Source organism: Suricata suricatta, chromosome 10 (assembly GCF_006229205.1).
Source record: "Suricata suricatta isolate VVHF042 chromosome 10, meerkat_22Aug2017_6uvM2_HiC, whole genome shotgun sequence".
Lineage (NCBI taxonomy): Eukaryota > Metazoa > Chordata > Mammalia > Carnivora > Herpestidae > Suricata > Suricata suricatta.
Genome location: NC_043709.1, coordinates 87314495 through 87331744, shown reverse-complemented (window position 1 = coordinate 87331744; position 17250 = coordinate 87314495). Strand labels below are relative to the sequence as shown.

General features: G+C 38.0%; 1 protein-coding gene across 3 annotated transcripts in view; it reads left to right on the top strand.

Annotated features, from left to right (window-relative positions):
• PLEKHA5 (pleckstrin homology domain containing A5) overlaps positions 1–16214 on the top strand; it is a 238695-nt gene extending 222481 nt beyond the window's left edge. For 2 of the 3 annotated variants that reach the window (XM_029955015.1, XM_029955014.1), the window contains 7 exons: positions 4296–4414; positions 7305–7514; positions 8410–8550; positions 9194–9318; positions 11184–11329; positions 13298–13403; positions 15348–16214. In XM_029955015.1, coding sequence (XP_029810875.1) covers positions 4296–4414; positions 7305–7514; positions 8410–8550; positions 9194–9318; positions 11184–11329; positions 13298–13392 — 836 coding nt within the window. In that variant the 3' untranslated portion in view covers positions 13393–13403; positions 15348–16214. The remainder of the gene's footprint in view (positions 1–4295; positions 4415–7304; positions 7515–8409; positions 8551–9193; positions 9319–11183; positions 11330–13297; positions 13404–15347) is intronic. The other variant, XM_029955013.1, reaches the window with a different exon arrangement.
• The last annotated feature ends 1036 nt before the right edge of the window (positions 16215–17250 follow it).

Sequence of the window (17250 nt, the reverse complement as noted above, 5' to 3'; positions counted from 1 at the left end):
GCTGAAACCAAGAGTTGGACACTCAACCAACTGAACCACCCAGTGAAAGTGCTTTGAAATTTTTCCCATTGAGCATGGTACTGGCTTTGGTTTGGGATATCTACATTGAGCATATTGTGGAAGTATCCATTTATCCTCATTTCAGTTTTTTTTTATGAAAGGATATTGAATTTCATTAAATGCCTTCTTAGTGATCTTATTTTTCTCTGTATATATTAGTATGTTGAGTTACATTTACTTGATTTTTCCAAATTCCATTTGCCTTCCTAACATAAACCTCATTTGCTTATAGTATATTTTTCCTTTAATGTGCTACTAGATTCTATTTGATACTGATTTTTTTGGATTTCTGTATTAATAATCATTAATATTTATAAGTAGTTAACATTTATAAATAAATGTGGTGGGGGCTTTTTTTAGCCAAAAAAAAATGTGTTGGTGCCAACATTTAATAATTGAGACTTAAGTGAAGAAATGGGCAAAAGAGCAGAATACTTTTCCAAAGAAGACATCCAGATTGTTAACAAACTCGTGAAAAAAAATGCTTAACATCACTTTTCATATGGGAAATACAAATCAAAACCACAATGAGATACCACCCTCACACCTGTCAGAACAGCTAAAATTAACAACTCTGGCAACAATAGGTGTTGGTGAGGCTGTAGAGAAAGAGAAACCCTTTTGCACTGCTGGTGGTAACGCAAACTAGTGCAGCCACTCCAGAAAACAGTTCCTCAAAAAATTAAAAATAGAACTACCCTACGACCCAGCAAATGCACTAGTAGGTATTTATCCAGAGGATACAGGAGTGCTGATTTTAAGGGGTACATGGACCCCAGTGATTATAGCAGTACTATGGAAAATAGCCAAAGTATGGAAAGGGCCCAGATACCCATCGACTGATGAATGGATAAGGAGGATATGATATTTATATACAATGGGAAATTCCTGGGCGATCAAAAAGAAGGAAATTTTGCCATTTGAAACAACGTACATGGAACTAGAATCATTATCCTAAGCAACCTAAGTCAGAGAAAGACAGATATCTCAATTTCACTCACATGTGGAATAGATACAATACAGATGAACATAAGGAAGGGAAGCCAAAGTAATACAAAAACAGAGGGAGACAAAACATGAGAGACTCTTAAATACAGAGAACAAACAGGGTTGCTGGAGGGGTTGGTGGGCGGGGGCAGGGCTAAATGGGTAAGGGGCAGTAAGGAGGACACGTGTTGGGATGAGCACTGGGTGTCATATGTAAGTGAAGAAACACTGATTTTATTCCTGAAATCATTATTACACTATGTTAACTAACTAGGATTTGAATTTTTAAAAATAAATTAATGATAAAAAATTAATTAAAAACCGGGACCTTAGAGATGCCTGCATTGTTCAGTTGGTTAAGCATCAGACTTGATTTCACTCAGGTCATAATCTTGAGGTTCGTGGGATCAAGCCCCACACTGGGCGTAGCCATGTCTGTGCTAACAGTGTGGAGCCTGCTTGGGATTCTCTCTGTGTCCCTCCTCTTACTCTGTCTCGCTCTCAAACTAAACATTTTAAGAAAATAAATAAGTAAAAATTGGGACTTTGTAGCTTTTCTCGAATACTCAGTAGATCTACGGGCTCCTGGCTACCTCAGTCAGTAGAACTTATGACTCTTGAGCTCGAAAGTGTAAGTTTTAGCCCCACGCTGGATGTAGAGATTACTTAAAAATTAAAAGAAATCAGTAAATCTAGCCAGAGTGCCCCTGTTTCAATAGCACTGGTTTCCTGGAACAGAGTAGCATCTACCTTCTTCAGACTGCGTATGCAGGGTCGGGGGGAGGAAGTTCCTATTTATCACACATGTTAACATTCTTAATCCCTGTGGGCAAAGTATTTAGAGCGTATATAATATAATGACCACATTTTATGGTTTGATTTTGCATATCCTATTCCATTCTTTTTTTAGTTCCTACATAGTCATAATACCCCATGATCTATAGGGGATAATTGTCACCAGTCAAGTCTACAAAATTTAGAAATTATTTAATGAGTGACTTCAACTCATGAGTAGATATTTTTATTTTATTTTAGAGAGAGAATAAGTGGGGAGGGGCACAGAGGAGAGGACAGAAGTCAATGCCATGTCTTTACTCATAAAAAATACCTTGTCTGACATAAGTTCTCTGTAGGATTTGGATTCTTCTTCAAAGTTTTGCCTCTGAAAATTTAAGTATTTGTTTTTTATTTTTTTTTAAGAATTCTAGGGGCGCCTGGGTGGCTTAGTTGGTTAAGCCTCCAACTTTGACTCAGGTCAGATCTCACATTCGTGGGTTCGAGCCCCGCATCAGGCTCTGTGCTGACCGCTAGCTCAGAGCCTGGAGCCTGCTTCCGGTTCTGTGTCTCCTTCTCTCTCTGTATCAAAAATAAATAAAACAAAAAAAAAGGTAAAAAAAAAAAAAAGAATTCTATTGTCTTTTTTTTTTACTGTTTATTTTTGAGAGAGTGGAGGGGACAGAGGATGCAAAGTGGGCTCTGTGCTGACTGCAGAAAGCCCAACACAGGGCTCCAACTCACAAACTGTGAGATCACAACCTGAGCCAAAGTGGGACACTTAAGCAATTGAGCCACCCAGGTGCCCCTCATTTTTTAGTTTTATTTTTAGTGATCTCTAAAATAAGAGATCACTTAGTGGGGCTTGAACTCATGACCCTGAGATCAAGAGTACTACATGCTCTACTAAGTCAGCTAGGCATCCCTACGTGTTTGAGTTTGGTTTGGTTTTTTTTTTTTAACTTATAAGCTCTCACCTGAGTAAATCGTCGGAAATACATAGATCAATTATGGTGTAATTTGTGCCACATGACTGAAAGTAGAAGTTTTAAAAATGGATCACTAACTGGGATAAGAAAGGCTTTCTCTAGTTTGAATTGCAATATTACCTGTATTGTGTATCAGTTCAGCACTTCACGTTCTTAAATATACAGCCTTACAGGAGTCACACAGTTCATAAGCAGTATTAAACCCTAAGCTGCAGATTGTCTGGTAAATTAAAGGGGCCCTGAATGACCAATGAATGATAATACCATTTGTCTGTGGGGGCAAAACTAGACTTTTTTCTACTTAGTTGATGTAACTTTAAGTGAGCTCAAAGAGAGTGGTGTATTTTTGTTTTTAAGTAAGTCATTGAGATTTTAATAATTTGTTCTTTTACTAGTGTCTTCAGTGGATAAGAGTGAACGTATATTTTACTTAAAATGAATGTGGTATAACTACATACATTTTATGTGTTAACTTACTTTTAACTTTTATTGTTATTGGATCAGTGATTGCATTGTGTGTTTTGTTTTCTATGGTATGTGTTCATTTTAGAAATTTCTGAAAATACAAAAGAGAAAGTGACAGTGATTAACTATAGTTAACTATTGTTAACAGTGTTAGTGGATTCTCTTGAGATAGTACAGTGTGATTGAAAAGAGACCAAATGGAAATTAAGGGCATTTAAGTAGATCACTTAACCTTTCTGGGCCACGGCTTTCCTGATCTGTAACATATGAAAGGATTAAGGTCCTTTTCAACCTCTAAAATACTGTGAATGGAAAGAAGGTCACAGCAGAAAGAAGCCCCACCCATGCTGCCGAAGAGTTATATGAACTTGAGGAAGTAAATTAATGAAGGCACTGCACTTCATTTACCTTCGTTTCTTTTGAAGGTTGTTTGTTGTGAAGATGTCTGATCCACTGAGTTACTGATTTTATAATTAAAGTTTTTATAAAATTTAAAAAAATATGGAGAACTTTAGATAGAGTAACTAATGGAAGGCTACTGCATTTTCCCTAGCTCTTTTTAAGTGATAAATTTGCCTTTTGGAGCACCTGACTGGCTTAGTCGGTAGAGAATGCGACTATTGATCGCTGGGTTGCAAGTTCAAGCCCCATGTTGGGTGTAGAGGTTACTTAAAAATAAAATCTTTAAAACAATTAACAGATGAAAATAAATTTGCTTTTGATTTTAAAAGCCTCAGAGATTGAGTGTCCGGGGTGCCAGGGTGGCTCAGTTGATTGAGCATCCAACTCTTGATTTCACTCAGGTCATGAACCCAAAGTCATGGGATTAAGCCCTGAGTTGGGCTCCTCTTAAGATTCCCTCTCTCGCTCTGCCCCTCTTCCCTGCACACACATGTTCTCTTGCTGTATCTCTCTAAAATTAAAAAAAAATTTTTTTTTATTTAGAAATCGAGTATGTCAAAAGAAAGCAATGTTATGTGAAAGATGTTTTGAAGAAATTACTGGTGTTTTTATTTTTAGGTTCCCATTTTCCTGTTGGAGTAGTTCCTCCAAGAACCAAATCACCAACACCTGAATCTTCCACAATAGCCTCCTATGTAACCTTAAGGAAAACTAAGAAGATGATGGATTCAAGAACGGTATTTAACTAGAACTTAATCTCTAAAAGGATTCTTAAGGCCTATTTATTGTTTATAATTCCCTTTTTAGTATTTAACCAAAATTTTGTTTACATATTCTAAGAAAAACTTAGTAATCTTATTTTTTTTAATTTCATTGAGAAAATTAGTGTCTAGGGGACAGACCTACTCAATACCTAATCTAGGTTTGTTTTGATCAGTTTTGACAGGGGGTCTTAGTTTACAGTTTGTGGAATCTGTTTCCGATAATTGCCCCATATCCCATCTCTTGATACCTTTAAGAATTTCCTTAATGAGAGTGATAGACGTGTACTGTGGTCATCCAAGTTAATAGATTTTCAAGCCAGCCTAATTTTGGTGGATTTGGAATTTGCCAATCTTCTGGTTACTCTGAGAAATATGAATTAGGATTGGGAAAATAACTTCTATATTTTGCATATTCATCTGAGATCCATTTAATTCAAACTAGCTATAAACCAGTCTAATGTTGGTCACATTGGGAAGATTATCAGAGTACTTAACTCCTTTTCACCAAGTAGTCTCAGAAATAGGTAACTATCTTAAATAGTAGAAGAAAGGCTTCTATATCACCAAATACGGGGTTGGGGGGGGTATAGAAGACCACAGTTATATAATATTGGTACAAGAAAGACCTTTATAAGCAGTATCAGTGTTAGAATAAAATACTTGGAATATAATAGGCAAGTTCCATAATATATGAGGAATGAATATACATAAGTTATTTTTAAGTTTCTTTTCTATGGAAAATATATAATAGTAATTCACAAATATATGATAATTGTTCAACCCCATAAATTTTAAAATACTAATAACTAAAACTGTAATGAAATGCTCTTTTCCAGTTATCATTAGAGAAAAGGTTCTAAAAATTAATATCTGACCTTGAAAAACTGATTTTTACAGGACCCAACATTGGCCCAATCATGATCTCATGGTTTGTGAGTTCAAGCCCCACATTGGGCTCTGTGCTGACAGCTCAGAGCCCGAAGCCTGCTTTGGATTCTGTCTCCCTCTCTCTCTGCCCCTCCCCAACTCATTTTCTCTCTCTCGCTCTCGCTCTCTCTTTCAAAAAAATATTTTTTAATTTTACAAATAAATAGTAAAAATCTATTTTTATTTATGTGACGACTTGGAGAAGGAAGTTGCAGTGTGATATTTTTGCATAAACGTAGAAAAGCCAAGAAGACTACATGTTTGTTGTTACTAAAAATAAAAGGATAAAATAAGAAACTTTAACAAAATCCAAGATAAAAACAAAAGGAAAGGAATGACTATAGTAGCCAATTCCCAATCTGTATTTAGAATTTACCTTTTTTTCAATTTAGTTTTGGTTTGTTTGGTGTTTTGTTGTTTTTTTCTTTCCAAAGCTAATGTGCTTTATATATAAATGATAATCACCCTCACTTCTGCACAAGGCTTTTCATTTTTCCTATTTTAGTTTTTATTTGAGCTCTTTAAGGTATTTATTATATACAATAGAAAATGGCTCTAGAGCTATCGCTCCTGCCCTGCTGGCATCTTCCAGATTGCTGAAGAGAGACATATTGCTTCCTCACAGAAATGCTCATCTCTGCCCTTGGTTTTTTCAAAAGCAAGCAACTTCACCACTGTTTCAGTCAGTTCCCACCAACTCAGACCACAGGCCACAAAGAAACCTGTGAATCTATGCTATAGATTTTAGAATATGTTCAATCTTTAAACTTTCTGTTACATAAAATAAGCTAAAATTTGCTTATGACTAATATTGAGGTTCTTATTTGGCATTTTATGCCATTATTGTTTTTTATATCTTTTTTTAATAACAATTTCTTTTTTTAACATATGCAGTTATTTTCCATCATTTACAATACAGTAGTTACAATGACACTCCAAACAGAAAAGCAAAGTAAAAAATCAAAACCCCAACTTCTATTTCATGTAATTAGACTTATACAGAAATTAGAAGGTTAAGTAACAACTAGTTAATCACCTAATAAGAAAGTGAGAAGAATTGGTTGTTTAATGTGACAAATATTTTTAAATCCTTATCCTATTGATCATAAACTGAGGATGTTTGCTCAGTCTTTTCACAGTAAATGTGTGACTTAAAATATTATAATTTGGAATACCTGGGTGGCTTAGTTGGTTAAGCGTCCGCCTTCAACTCAGGTCTTGATCTCATGGTTTGTGAGCTAGCCCCACATTGGGCTCACTGCTGTCAGCACAGAACCTGCTTCAGACTCTGTCTCCCTCTTTCTCTGCACCTCCCCCACTGGTTCTCTCTCTCTCGCTAAACAAATAAACTTTTTAAAAAATTTTACATTTTCATTAAAATATATCTTGGGGTACCTGGCTGCCTCAGTTGGTAGGGCAAGCAATGTTTGATCTAGGAGTTATAATTTTGAGCCCCACATTGGGTAGAGAGATTAGTAAAAAATAATACTTTAGAAAAAATCTTTTAAAGGAGGGGGAGGTGCCTGGGTGGCTTAGTCAGCTCAGGTCATGACCTCACGGTTCCTGAGATGGAGTCCCACGTTGGGCTCCACACTGTCAGCCTGTCCTCAGAGAGCTGCTTGGGCTTCTCTGCCCCTCCCCTGCTCCTGCTCTCTCAAAATAAATAAACTTTAAAAAATAAAATAAAATCTTATATTTAGAAGCTGTGCCCCCTGTTTTCCCTACTTAGTTTTATACAATTTCCTGTTTCATTGACTATGCATCACCAATTACCCGTGAACAGTTTGCCTTTCTGGTGTTAACTAAATTGACATTTAAATCTCCACTTCTGATTTTGAGAACAAAATAAATGCCTTTTAGAACATTTTTTTATCCCAGCATATTTTTCAGAAATTATTCTGTATTTATGTATACATGTGTCCATTTTTAATTTAAGGAAAGACCAAGAAGTGCAGTGGAGCAGCTGTGCTTGGCTGAAAGTACCCGGCCAAGGATGACTGTGGAGGAGCAGATGGAAAGAATCAGGAGACATCAGCAAGCATGCCTGAGGGAAAAGAAGAAAGGATTAAATGTTATTGGTGCTGTAGACCAGTCACCCTTACAGAGTCCCTCAGGTTTAAGGGATAATCCGTTCAGGATTACCCAGGTACGTCAATTGCTTTTAATCACTCTGTGTGTAAATGTACTGTCACTTGAATCGGCATCAGGGAGTTACATGACAGGTGTTTTCAGATGGGGTCTGCAGTATGGATAGTTATTTGATTTTACTTATTCTCATAATAATAAGCCAAGACAGCTCAGTAAATGGAAATAGCCCTGGGTTCAAAAAACCAGAGCTGTCTTGCTTGTTGGACATCGCTGTAGCAGTTGCGGCCTTCCTCTCTGCTGTAAATCAGATGGCACAGCCTAGCCTGTGTACTTCACAGAGATACTAAGATAGAAATGCTGTCAGCAAGTGTAGAATGCCCTGCAGGTTCCCAAGAGTCCCCAGTTCCCCCTCCAATAAAATGTGCATTGCTCCGTGTCCTAATTTAACGTGACCTAAACTGGCGCAGGAGAGAGTTCCTCAGTACAAGTCGTAAGTCGACTATTCCTCACGTCCCAACTCCAGCCCTGGGAAGTGGCGCCGTTCCGTTGCTCGCTGTTTGTCGGCTACCCTGATTCAGAAGTACAGAGATAGCAGCCGGGCACGCTTTTTCAGGGGCTTCTGAATGGCCGGTCCCTGTTAGTAGATGCACACCAGCTGGAGGTGTTACCCTGTCTTCTGGAAATGCCCTTTCCATCTAATCAAGAGCAACCAGGCATTGCTAGCAATGATTCAACAGATTAACAGTCGAAATTGCACGTTCTACAAATTACAAAATGGGTGATTAAAAGAGATGAGAAAAAAATGTGTGGAATACTGACTTTTTCTTCCCGTTGGTTTTCATAAGAGAACCTCCTTATAAGTGAGGATGAGCCTTTATTTTTCTTTTCAAAATAACAGATGGTATCTGAAAACTATACATAGTATGAATCCATGCTATATGTCTTTTGGACAGACTCGAAAAAAGGATGATAACATTAAGGATCTGGATACTGCCGTTAAAGAAAACAATATAAAGCCAGACCACGAAACTCCTGCAGCAGAAATTGTTCGACTAACGGAAGCTGAACCTCAATGTACAGATTTCAGCAAAGAGGTAAAGAGATGACTTTGGAACAGTTACTCCAAAGGGGTAGCTTTTGGAAGATTAGATCAACTGGTAAGGCTGAAAATTGTTTCATTTCATCACAGAGACCATACAACTAAGTGAAATGATAGGTTTTCTTTAATTTAAGTGGTGTATTCAGCACATCAAAAAATGGGTTAATTGAAAATTTAAAATACAATCAAGGCTAAAATAACTTACTGTTAACCCCAATTAAAGAATCTTATATCCCAAAACAGCTGTCCATTAGTGATGTGCATCAGCCCTTTAGGCAAATAACTTTTCACTTCCAGTAGTAAATGATGTTAATATTTTTATAGGTGTCGGGGTGGCTTAGTCAGTTAAGTGTACGACTCCTTGTTCTTGAGTTCAAACTCCTTGTCAGTTACTGATTTTGAGAAAGAGAAAGAACTCCAGCAGGGGAAAGGCAGAGAAGGAGGGAGAGAGAATCCCAAACAGGCTCTGTCCTAAGAGTTCTTTCTCTTTCTCAAAATCAGTAAATAAAACATTAAAAAAAAAGAATTTTAATATTTTTAGTTTACTTGAATCTGAATATATATTTCAGTAACTATTTGACAGGGTCTAATTTTTAATACACATTTATTTTTTAATCATTTTTCTTCTTATTCTATAGGTGAAAAAACCTGAGGACATTTTTTCCAAAACAATTTTCAAACCTGAACCAAATGGAGTAAATTCTGAGGAAGTGATAGATAAAGAGAGAAACAAAGAAAAAATGCCTGAGGATGCTTCATTCAGGTAATAAGTAATAGAGAAAACAACAAAGGAATCATTCCCAAAATTCTGTAACTACGTAAGAATAGTGGGCTTTGGGAGCACCTGGGTGGCTTAGCTGGTTGGGCATCTGATTTCGGTTCAGGTCATGATCTAGCCATTCCTGAGTTTGAGCCCTGCACCAGGCTCTGTGCTGACAATCTGCTTTTGGATTCTGTGTCTCCCTCTCTCTCTGCCCGTCCCCCGCTCACACTGTTGATCAATTTACATAACCTTCCTAACCTGCAGGTTCCTTACTTGCAAAAATGAGGAGGATAATGGCATCTATCTCACAAATGTGTTGCAATGATTAAATAAGAAAATACAAATAGAACACTTAACACTATGCTTCACACCCAGGAATTCAATAAATATCTTTTTTAAAATGCCAAGAGATGTATAAGCTGTATCAAAGTGAGCACCTCAGTATTGCCTGCCTGATAGGCAATGGTAGACATTGATCAGATATCTAAGTTATTTGATGTGTTCCAAAAATTATAGTGACTTGCTATTTCTTTTTTACCTGCATTTCTTAACTAACCTTCTTATGTGTATACCCTCAAGCTTACCCTCAATTAGAAAAATCACCCGTTCTGGAAGAGAGAAAGGCTATGATTTAATGTTATTTGGAATGCTTTTATCTCTTCAATGAGTAACAAGATTAAGTTTGAAGAACTGTTGACAACAGCTTAAAAGAAAAAAAAACTGTTTTGTTAATAGACATAGATTAAAACACATCTAGTATGTTGTAAAAATCTATGAGTTTATAAAGCTCCAACAACAACAAAAAATAATTATTTGCCCACTTTGGAAGATGCTAGGGAACTAACTTTTTATTCCAGAACTTGGTACGTAAAGGCAAGGAATCAAGTCTTTTTCTTGCCTTTCCCAAAGAAATTGCAACCAAAAAGTTTTTGAGGGAATATTTTTCTTTTTAGAAGAATTTTATTCAATAAGGAATGAGAGGCTTAGACTCTCACTACTTTGCTAACCCTCAAGAAATAAGGGGTTCGGTAACGTTCCTCAATGGCTGGAAAAGCTGTTAGCTGAAAATCGACAGGGAACTTTATAGTGAGTGGATCACGCTGATAACCCTTGAACTCACTGATCATGTTTAACATCAGAAAAGAACCTGTTAATGCGATAGGGCACAAACCCCACCTAATGATCTACTATTTGCCCCTTTGCCCCAAAAATCTAAATCTGATCAAGCCTCAAAATAAGATCAGTTTATAAAAAGTAAGAGGAATAAAATCATCAAAAATACAGAGTGTGGTAGACTGTGTAGGATGGATAAAGCACGGTCTTTCACAGGTAAGTGGCCACGAATAAAAAGGATGCATGTTGTGGGATACTTCCGGTGACTGTTGAAGACAGTTGTCAGGCAGATGCCAATGGGGACTTTGGATCTTGAAACAAGGAGCTCTGAAATTGATACAATGAGGCAATCAAGGAAATTTGAGCACTGACTAGATACTTGATGACATTTAGGTATTATGAATACAAACTGAACTGTTTACAGATTGAACGATGTGTCTGGAATCTACTTTAAGATAATCCGGGGAGTGGGGAACCGGGAGTGTATAGGAGACAGGACTGGTAGAGCATGGATCATTATCGAAGCTGAGTGTCCAGGTTTCATGTATTATTTGCTCTAATTTTTTTATGTTTAAAATTTCTATAAGGGGGGAGAAGAAAAGAGATTAACTATAAGCAAAATGTTAGCAGTTACTAAATGTGGAGATGGTGACATCTTTTGTGTATGGTTAAAATTTTCCATAACAGTAAATTGGAAGGGAAAATGTATTGCATTCTGTAATAACAAATTTTGAAATCTCTATTTCCATTAGCCCTCAGGATGACACAGAGATCACAAATCATAAAGCAGAAAGCCACCCTGAAGAAAATATAAAGGATGATATTCATGAGCAGGAAGAAACTATTGCTTGTGAACAAACTCCTGCAGAGGCTTCTAGAGGAAATCAAACGATGACAGGTAGATACTACACATTTCATACTTTTCTCACTGGTGCTGCCTCTGAATTTCTGAATTTATACCTTTGCCTTCCCACGTGCACCTTCAGGAAGGATGTCACTGGAAAGGAAGCAGAGGGGATCCCTGCCTACCCAGCTAGATCCACAGGGTCTTCCTGGCTTGGGAATCGGTTACTTCTCTCCCTCTCCCTCTCTCTTCCTCTCCCTCTCTCTCTTCCCCTCTCTCTCTCTCTCTCTTCATCTATTTTTTTTTTTAATATCGAGACACAGAGAAACAGAGCATGAGTCGAGGAGAGGCAGAGAGAGAGGGAGACACAGAATTGGAAGCAGGCTCCAGGCTCTGAGCTGTCAGCACAGAGCCCGATGTGGGGCTCGAACCCACAAATGTTTATTCATTTTTGAGAGAGTGTGATTGGGGGAGGGGCAGAGAGAAACAGAATCAAAAGCAGGCTCCAGGCTCTGAGCTGTCAGCACAGAGCTCAACACAGAACTTGAACCCATGAACTTTGAGATCATGACCTGAGCCAAAGTCAGACACTTAATGGACTGAGCCACCCAGGTGCCCCTCTCTCTCTTCATCTCAACCTTAACACGTATACCACAAACTCTTTCTAATAAGATCTTTGAATATGTGGGAAATGCACCTGTTTCTCTGAGGCTGGATTCTCAGTATTCACAAACCTACCACTTTGGGAACTGTGGAAGATTTAATATCTAAACTAGTAAAATCGGTTTGTTTACTCTCGCCCCTGCTATAATCCACATTGGATGTTTCCGATGTTTCCTTGAGAGAAGATCATGATTCATAGTATGTCAAAAAATAAAAATTTCTATGCCACTTTTTTTAATCTTCACAGATTTTTCTTTTTTTCTTAATGATGTTTGGCAAGGGGCGGGGAGGGAGGATTGTATTGCTACTGCATATTGTCAGCCTTGCTTCTCCTAGTCTATAAGCAAACAATCCATTCTTTGTTTTTAATGTTTACTCATTTGTTTTGAGAGGTAGAGCGGGGGAGGAGCAGAGAGAGAAGGAGACACAGAAGCCCAAGCAGGCTCCCGCTGTCAGCACAGAGCTTCCCACTGGGCTAAAACTCCTGGAACCATTAGATCATGACCTGACCCAAAATCAAGATGCTTAACCGACTGACCTACACAAGTACCCCTGAAAAAAGCTGTTCCTAATCCTGCCTCCCTTCACCTTTCTCCCCATCATTTTGCAGAAGGGGAAATACAATGAAATTCAGTCATTTGGGATTGTTCTCAGGAGGAGCATTGGATTCTGGCAGAGTATATTCTGTATCTTATATGCACGTAACATGCAAACTTATATCACCAGTCATGTTTTCTCAGAACCAACATTAGGCACTAGTTTTAGCCTCTATCACTTATAAGGCTTTTTTTTTTTCATTGTCACTGACCACTTCTGTTACTATTTTGGCACATCTGCATGAAATGTGTGGGTGTATTAAAATCACAATATTTAAACTGTTCATGCTATTTAGCTTCATGGAACTAGAAAGTCTCTTAAAGTGAGACCCAGGAGTGCCTGGCTGGGTCAGTCAGTAGGGCATGCAACTCTTGATCTCAGGGTTATGAGTTCAGGCCCCATGTTGGGCACAGAGCTTACTAGATAGATAGATAGATAGATAGATAGATCAACTAACGCAACAAGAGTGCTTCAAAGCAAAATAAAAAAAGATGAGAATTTTTTTCTAATTTTGTTGAGGTATAATTGACACATAGCATTGTATACAATGAATAAGGTATATAAGAAAGAATTTTTTAACAATCTTCAAGAGACAGTTTATGCTAAATAATCAATTGCCAACTTAGAAAGCAACAGAACCCAAATACAACTATTAATTCTTTCCTGAAACATGTTCTTATTTTACGGGAGCACAGCGTCAGAATTTCCTTTTCCAGGTGTGTCCTAAATTGTGCCTTCTTGCATTCTCTTCGTGTGTTTTAGTGGAAAGCCCGTCCCCGTCTCCCGAGTCCTTGGCATCGCCGGTGCCTGCCGCCCAGCCGCAGCTCACGGAAGGATCCCATTTCATGTGTGTGTAGTCTCAGAAAAAGTACGTCTGTCCCGTTTGCGTCCATGCTTTAACTCCAGTTTTGTTTTTTTTTTAATAGTTTATTTCAAATTGGTTTCCATACAACACCCAGTGCTCTTTCCCACAAGTACCCTCCTCCATCACCACCACCTCTTCCCCCCGCCTTCCCCTTAACTCCGGAGTTTTTAACTTGAGTTGTACTCATTTGTTGGTTTGGTGAACAAAAACTAAGATTAATTCTGGGCCATGTGTCAAAGATTGTTGGCAGAGCAAGGAGGCCAAGTATTTGAGCCACAGGCACTAACTCAGATCTCCATCAGCCCTTTCAGTGATTTGCTATGTGACAGCATTTTCTCTGTCTCTTATTTCATCGTCCATAAAAACAGCCAAATGGGGAAGGCATAGCCTGCACCAGAACGAGCCTCATGGTTATTTAAGTAAGAGGGCTACTAAAAAAGCTGTGGGTGGATCCAGGGGGAAGGAGCGAATGTTGCTCAAACATTGTGCCATTGACAACAGTTTTGAAACTGACCGTAATTCCCGAAGGTCTTACTGTTAACACTTTCATGCACAATTGCTAAATTTTGCCTGCCTTTTGTGCTTGTAAACACATACTTTGGTTGGTTTGTTTTTTACTTTTCAGAAAACCTTTGAGATATGGAGCTATTTGTACCTTTTTCTGCATTTTCTTCCTCAGTATCTATCAGATTTAGTAATGTTGTGTGCATTAGGACAACCAGCACGTGTCTGTTAAACCATTCTAAGCAGCAGAAACACATAGACATTACAAGCATTCTTGCTAATATGGTCTTTGACTTTAAATCAATACAAACACTAACTTGACTAAGTTCATTTGATGGTGCTTATTTTCTAGAACCCACTTCCCATTCATACATTTTTGGAGCAACTGTAATCTTTGTCCTTTTTTTCATCCAGAAGGACTTATGTCTAACTGTCTTGGCATATTTATAACTTCTATTTGAGATTATGTCTATCTGGAGCCTACAAGAGGGCTTTGTTTGTTGTCAGTTGATATTTATGCAGGATTCACATCCTGTTTGGAGTGACACACCTATTTGTCACATGTTTGTTACAGTCTTACCTATGTCTTGCCTCTGTCATTCATGCGTTTAAACTTTTAACTTAGTATGTTCTGAAGTGACAGTTGCCACTAGTGACAGAAATCTGCCAGAATAGGAACAGCAGCATGCTTATGTGATTCCTCCTGTGAAGAAGTTGATAGATGGCCTCTGTCCGTCCTTGTGGAGAGATGTAAATTAAAGTCCACCCTCGTGATCTTTGGTTCAATAAACAGGTTACAGTTCTTTGTACACAGACCAGCGGTAATAAAGAATGTTGTCTGACAATAAAAAATATTTACAGTTAAAACTCAAGTACATTTCCAGGTTCCTTAAGTTGGTATTATTGGATTTTGTTTTGTTTTACTTTCATTCCAAGAGCTGGTGGCATTATAGTCTGGAACGGGGTCCAGTCACTGCCCGGCATGTCCTCACCTTTGGGAATGCAGCCAGAACGACTAGTGGCACTCGGACTTGTGTTATTTTGTGTCTTCTCGTCGAGTGTTTGTCATGGTGCTGACCTAGTCATTTTGGCGGATTTGGGAAAGTTTACAAATGACACTGCTGTGCAGGCAGCTCGGTGGATTGTTAGATGTTTTAACGAAGTTACACACATCTTCACTCATTTTGTTGATCTTTGGGATTCCGCCACAAATTTGGATACTGTTTTAAACTCCAAATTGTTATTTAATTGCATGTTTTGCTTGGTGAATTAAACCTATGAAATGACAAGAAAACATCCTTCCGTTGTAGTATATTTTAGGATTTTCATGGCCATGCTTGTCAGCTCTGTCATTCTAGAATATTGCCCTCATTTACTTTAGGAAATGGCCAGTCATTAACTTTGCAGGTATCAAAGTAATTTTCCCCTGTCTTTATTTTTCAGCTATACTGACTTCTGTCAAAACCATTCAGAGCTAAGGACGTGGACCTTCAGCAATGTGAGAAGATATTGTACAGTATATTTTAAATCTATGAAATTCATAGTTCTGATGCTTTTGGCTACAGAGCATCATTTTATCACTTCTGGAAAATGTTTATTCCAAACAGCTTTAATGGCTCATATGTACACTCCGTAATCCTAAAGTTGTTGTTCAGACACCAGCTTGCTGCTATGATTTCAGAGCACATCAGTAAAGGTGCTGTTTTAATGTGCGGTCTCCAGCCAGAGCTCACTCAGTTGCCGATTTCCAGATTTTGATATTTCTAAAATTTAGGTGGATTTATATTTCTTTTTGCTTTTCAGTACATAAATTTAGTTATTATTTCCAACGAAGCTTGTTTTCCTTTCTTTTTTTTCCCCTTCCCATTTTTGGCTACCGCAATGCTTTGTTTCACACTTGATTTGTAAAAATTTTATATATATATTTAAAATGTGCCATTTTATTATTGCTAAGTGAAGAATGTCCTGTTTTCTGCTACTATTATTTCTCAGATTGCAGTGTCAGCAGTTACTGCCACACACTTGTCAGCTTAAACACAAATGTTACCGCTTCCTGTTTCTTAAAGATACAATTTAAAATGTAGGTATTTTGAGGTACTGGGCTTATACTTCATTGGGATAGATGTGTACAGCAATAAGCAGGTTTTCAAATCCAGTACTTAGTTTGTGTACAAATGTAATTATGTTCATTGTGTATATATTATACAATGAGCACATGTAAGTATTAAAGGCTACCTACTATTGTTTAAATGCAAATGTTCATATCTCATTTCTTTTTTATCATGTTAAATAAATGTTGATGTTCTTAAATCACTCGTGTTAGAATTGTTTGCTCTCTCCATCTAAAATGGGGGTGCCTGGGTGGCTCAGTCAGTTAAGCATCCAACTTTGGCTCAGGTCATGATTTCATGGTTTATGAATTCGAGCCCCATGTTGTTGGGCTCTGCGCTGACAGCTCAGAGCTTGGATCGTACTTCTGTGTCTCCCTCTCTCTCTGCTCCTCCCCCGCTCATGATCCTTGTCTCTCTCTCTCAAAAATAAATAAACATTCAAAAATCTAAAATAATAAAATGGAAGTCTTTGGGGCATCTGGCTGGCTCAATCAGTGGAGCATGCGACTCTTGATCTCAGGGTTGTGAGTTCAAGCCCCATGTTGGGTATAGAGATTACTTGAGAAAAATAAAATCTTTTAAAAAAGTAAAATAGGGGCACCTGGGTGGCTCGGTCAGTTGGACGTCTGACTTCAGCTCAGGTCATAATCTCACGGTTCGTAGGTTTGAGCCGTATCAGGCTCTGAGCTGATGACTCGGAGCCTGGAGCCTATTTCAAATTCTGTGTCTCTCTCGCTGCCCCTCCCCCCGTCATGGTTTGTCTCTCTCTGTCTCAAAAATAAATAAACATTCAAAAAATTTATGAAAATAAATAAATGAATGAATAAAATGGAAAGTCTGAGACTCAAGGAACTTCTGGATGGAACAGTAGTCTGTTAATCGTATCATTGTAGATAACATCATAAAAAGACGTCTTCTACCATCCAGTCTGTCTCTTTCGTGTGAGACTTTGAGGACCTTGAGATAAATTATTGACTTGGCCACAATCATACTATATTTAATGACAGAATTTGGACCAGAATACAGTTTTCTTTTTTCACTTTTCCTCTGAGGCCATCAGCTCAACACCACTGGGCAAGTTTCGTTTTCCTGAAGTCTTGCACGTGTCTTTCTATTTGTTTCTGTGTTGTGGAAACTAGCTTCAAGCATGCGTAGCTCCACTCGGTGCCTTGGGCCTGGAGAGACGTGTGTAGAGCAGAGGGTGACTCCTCTGATGTGGGGAACTAGAAACTGTT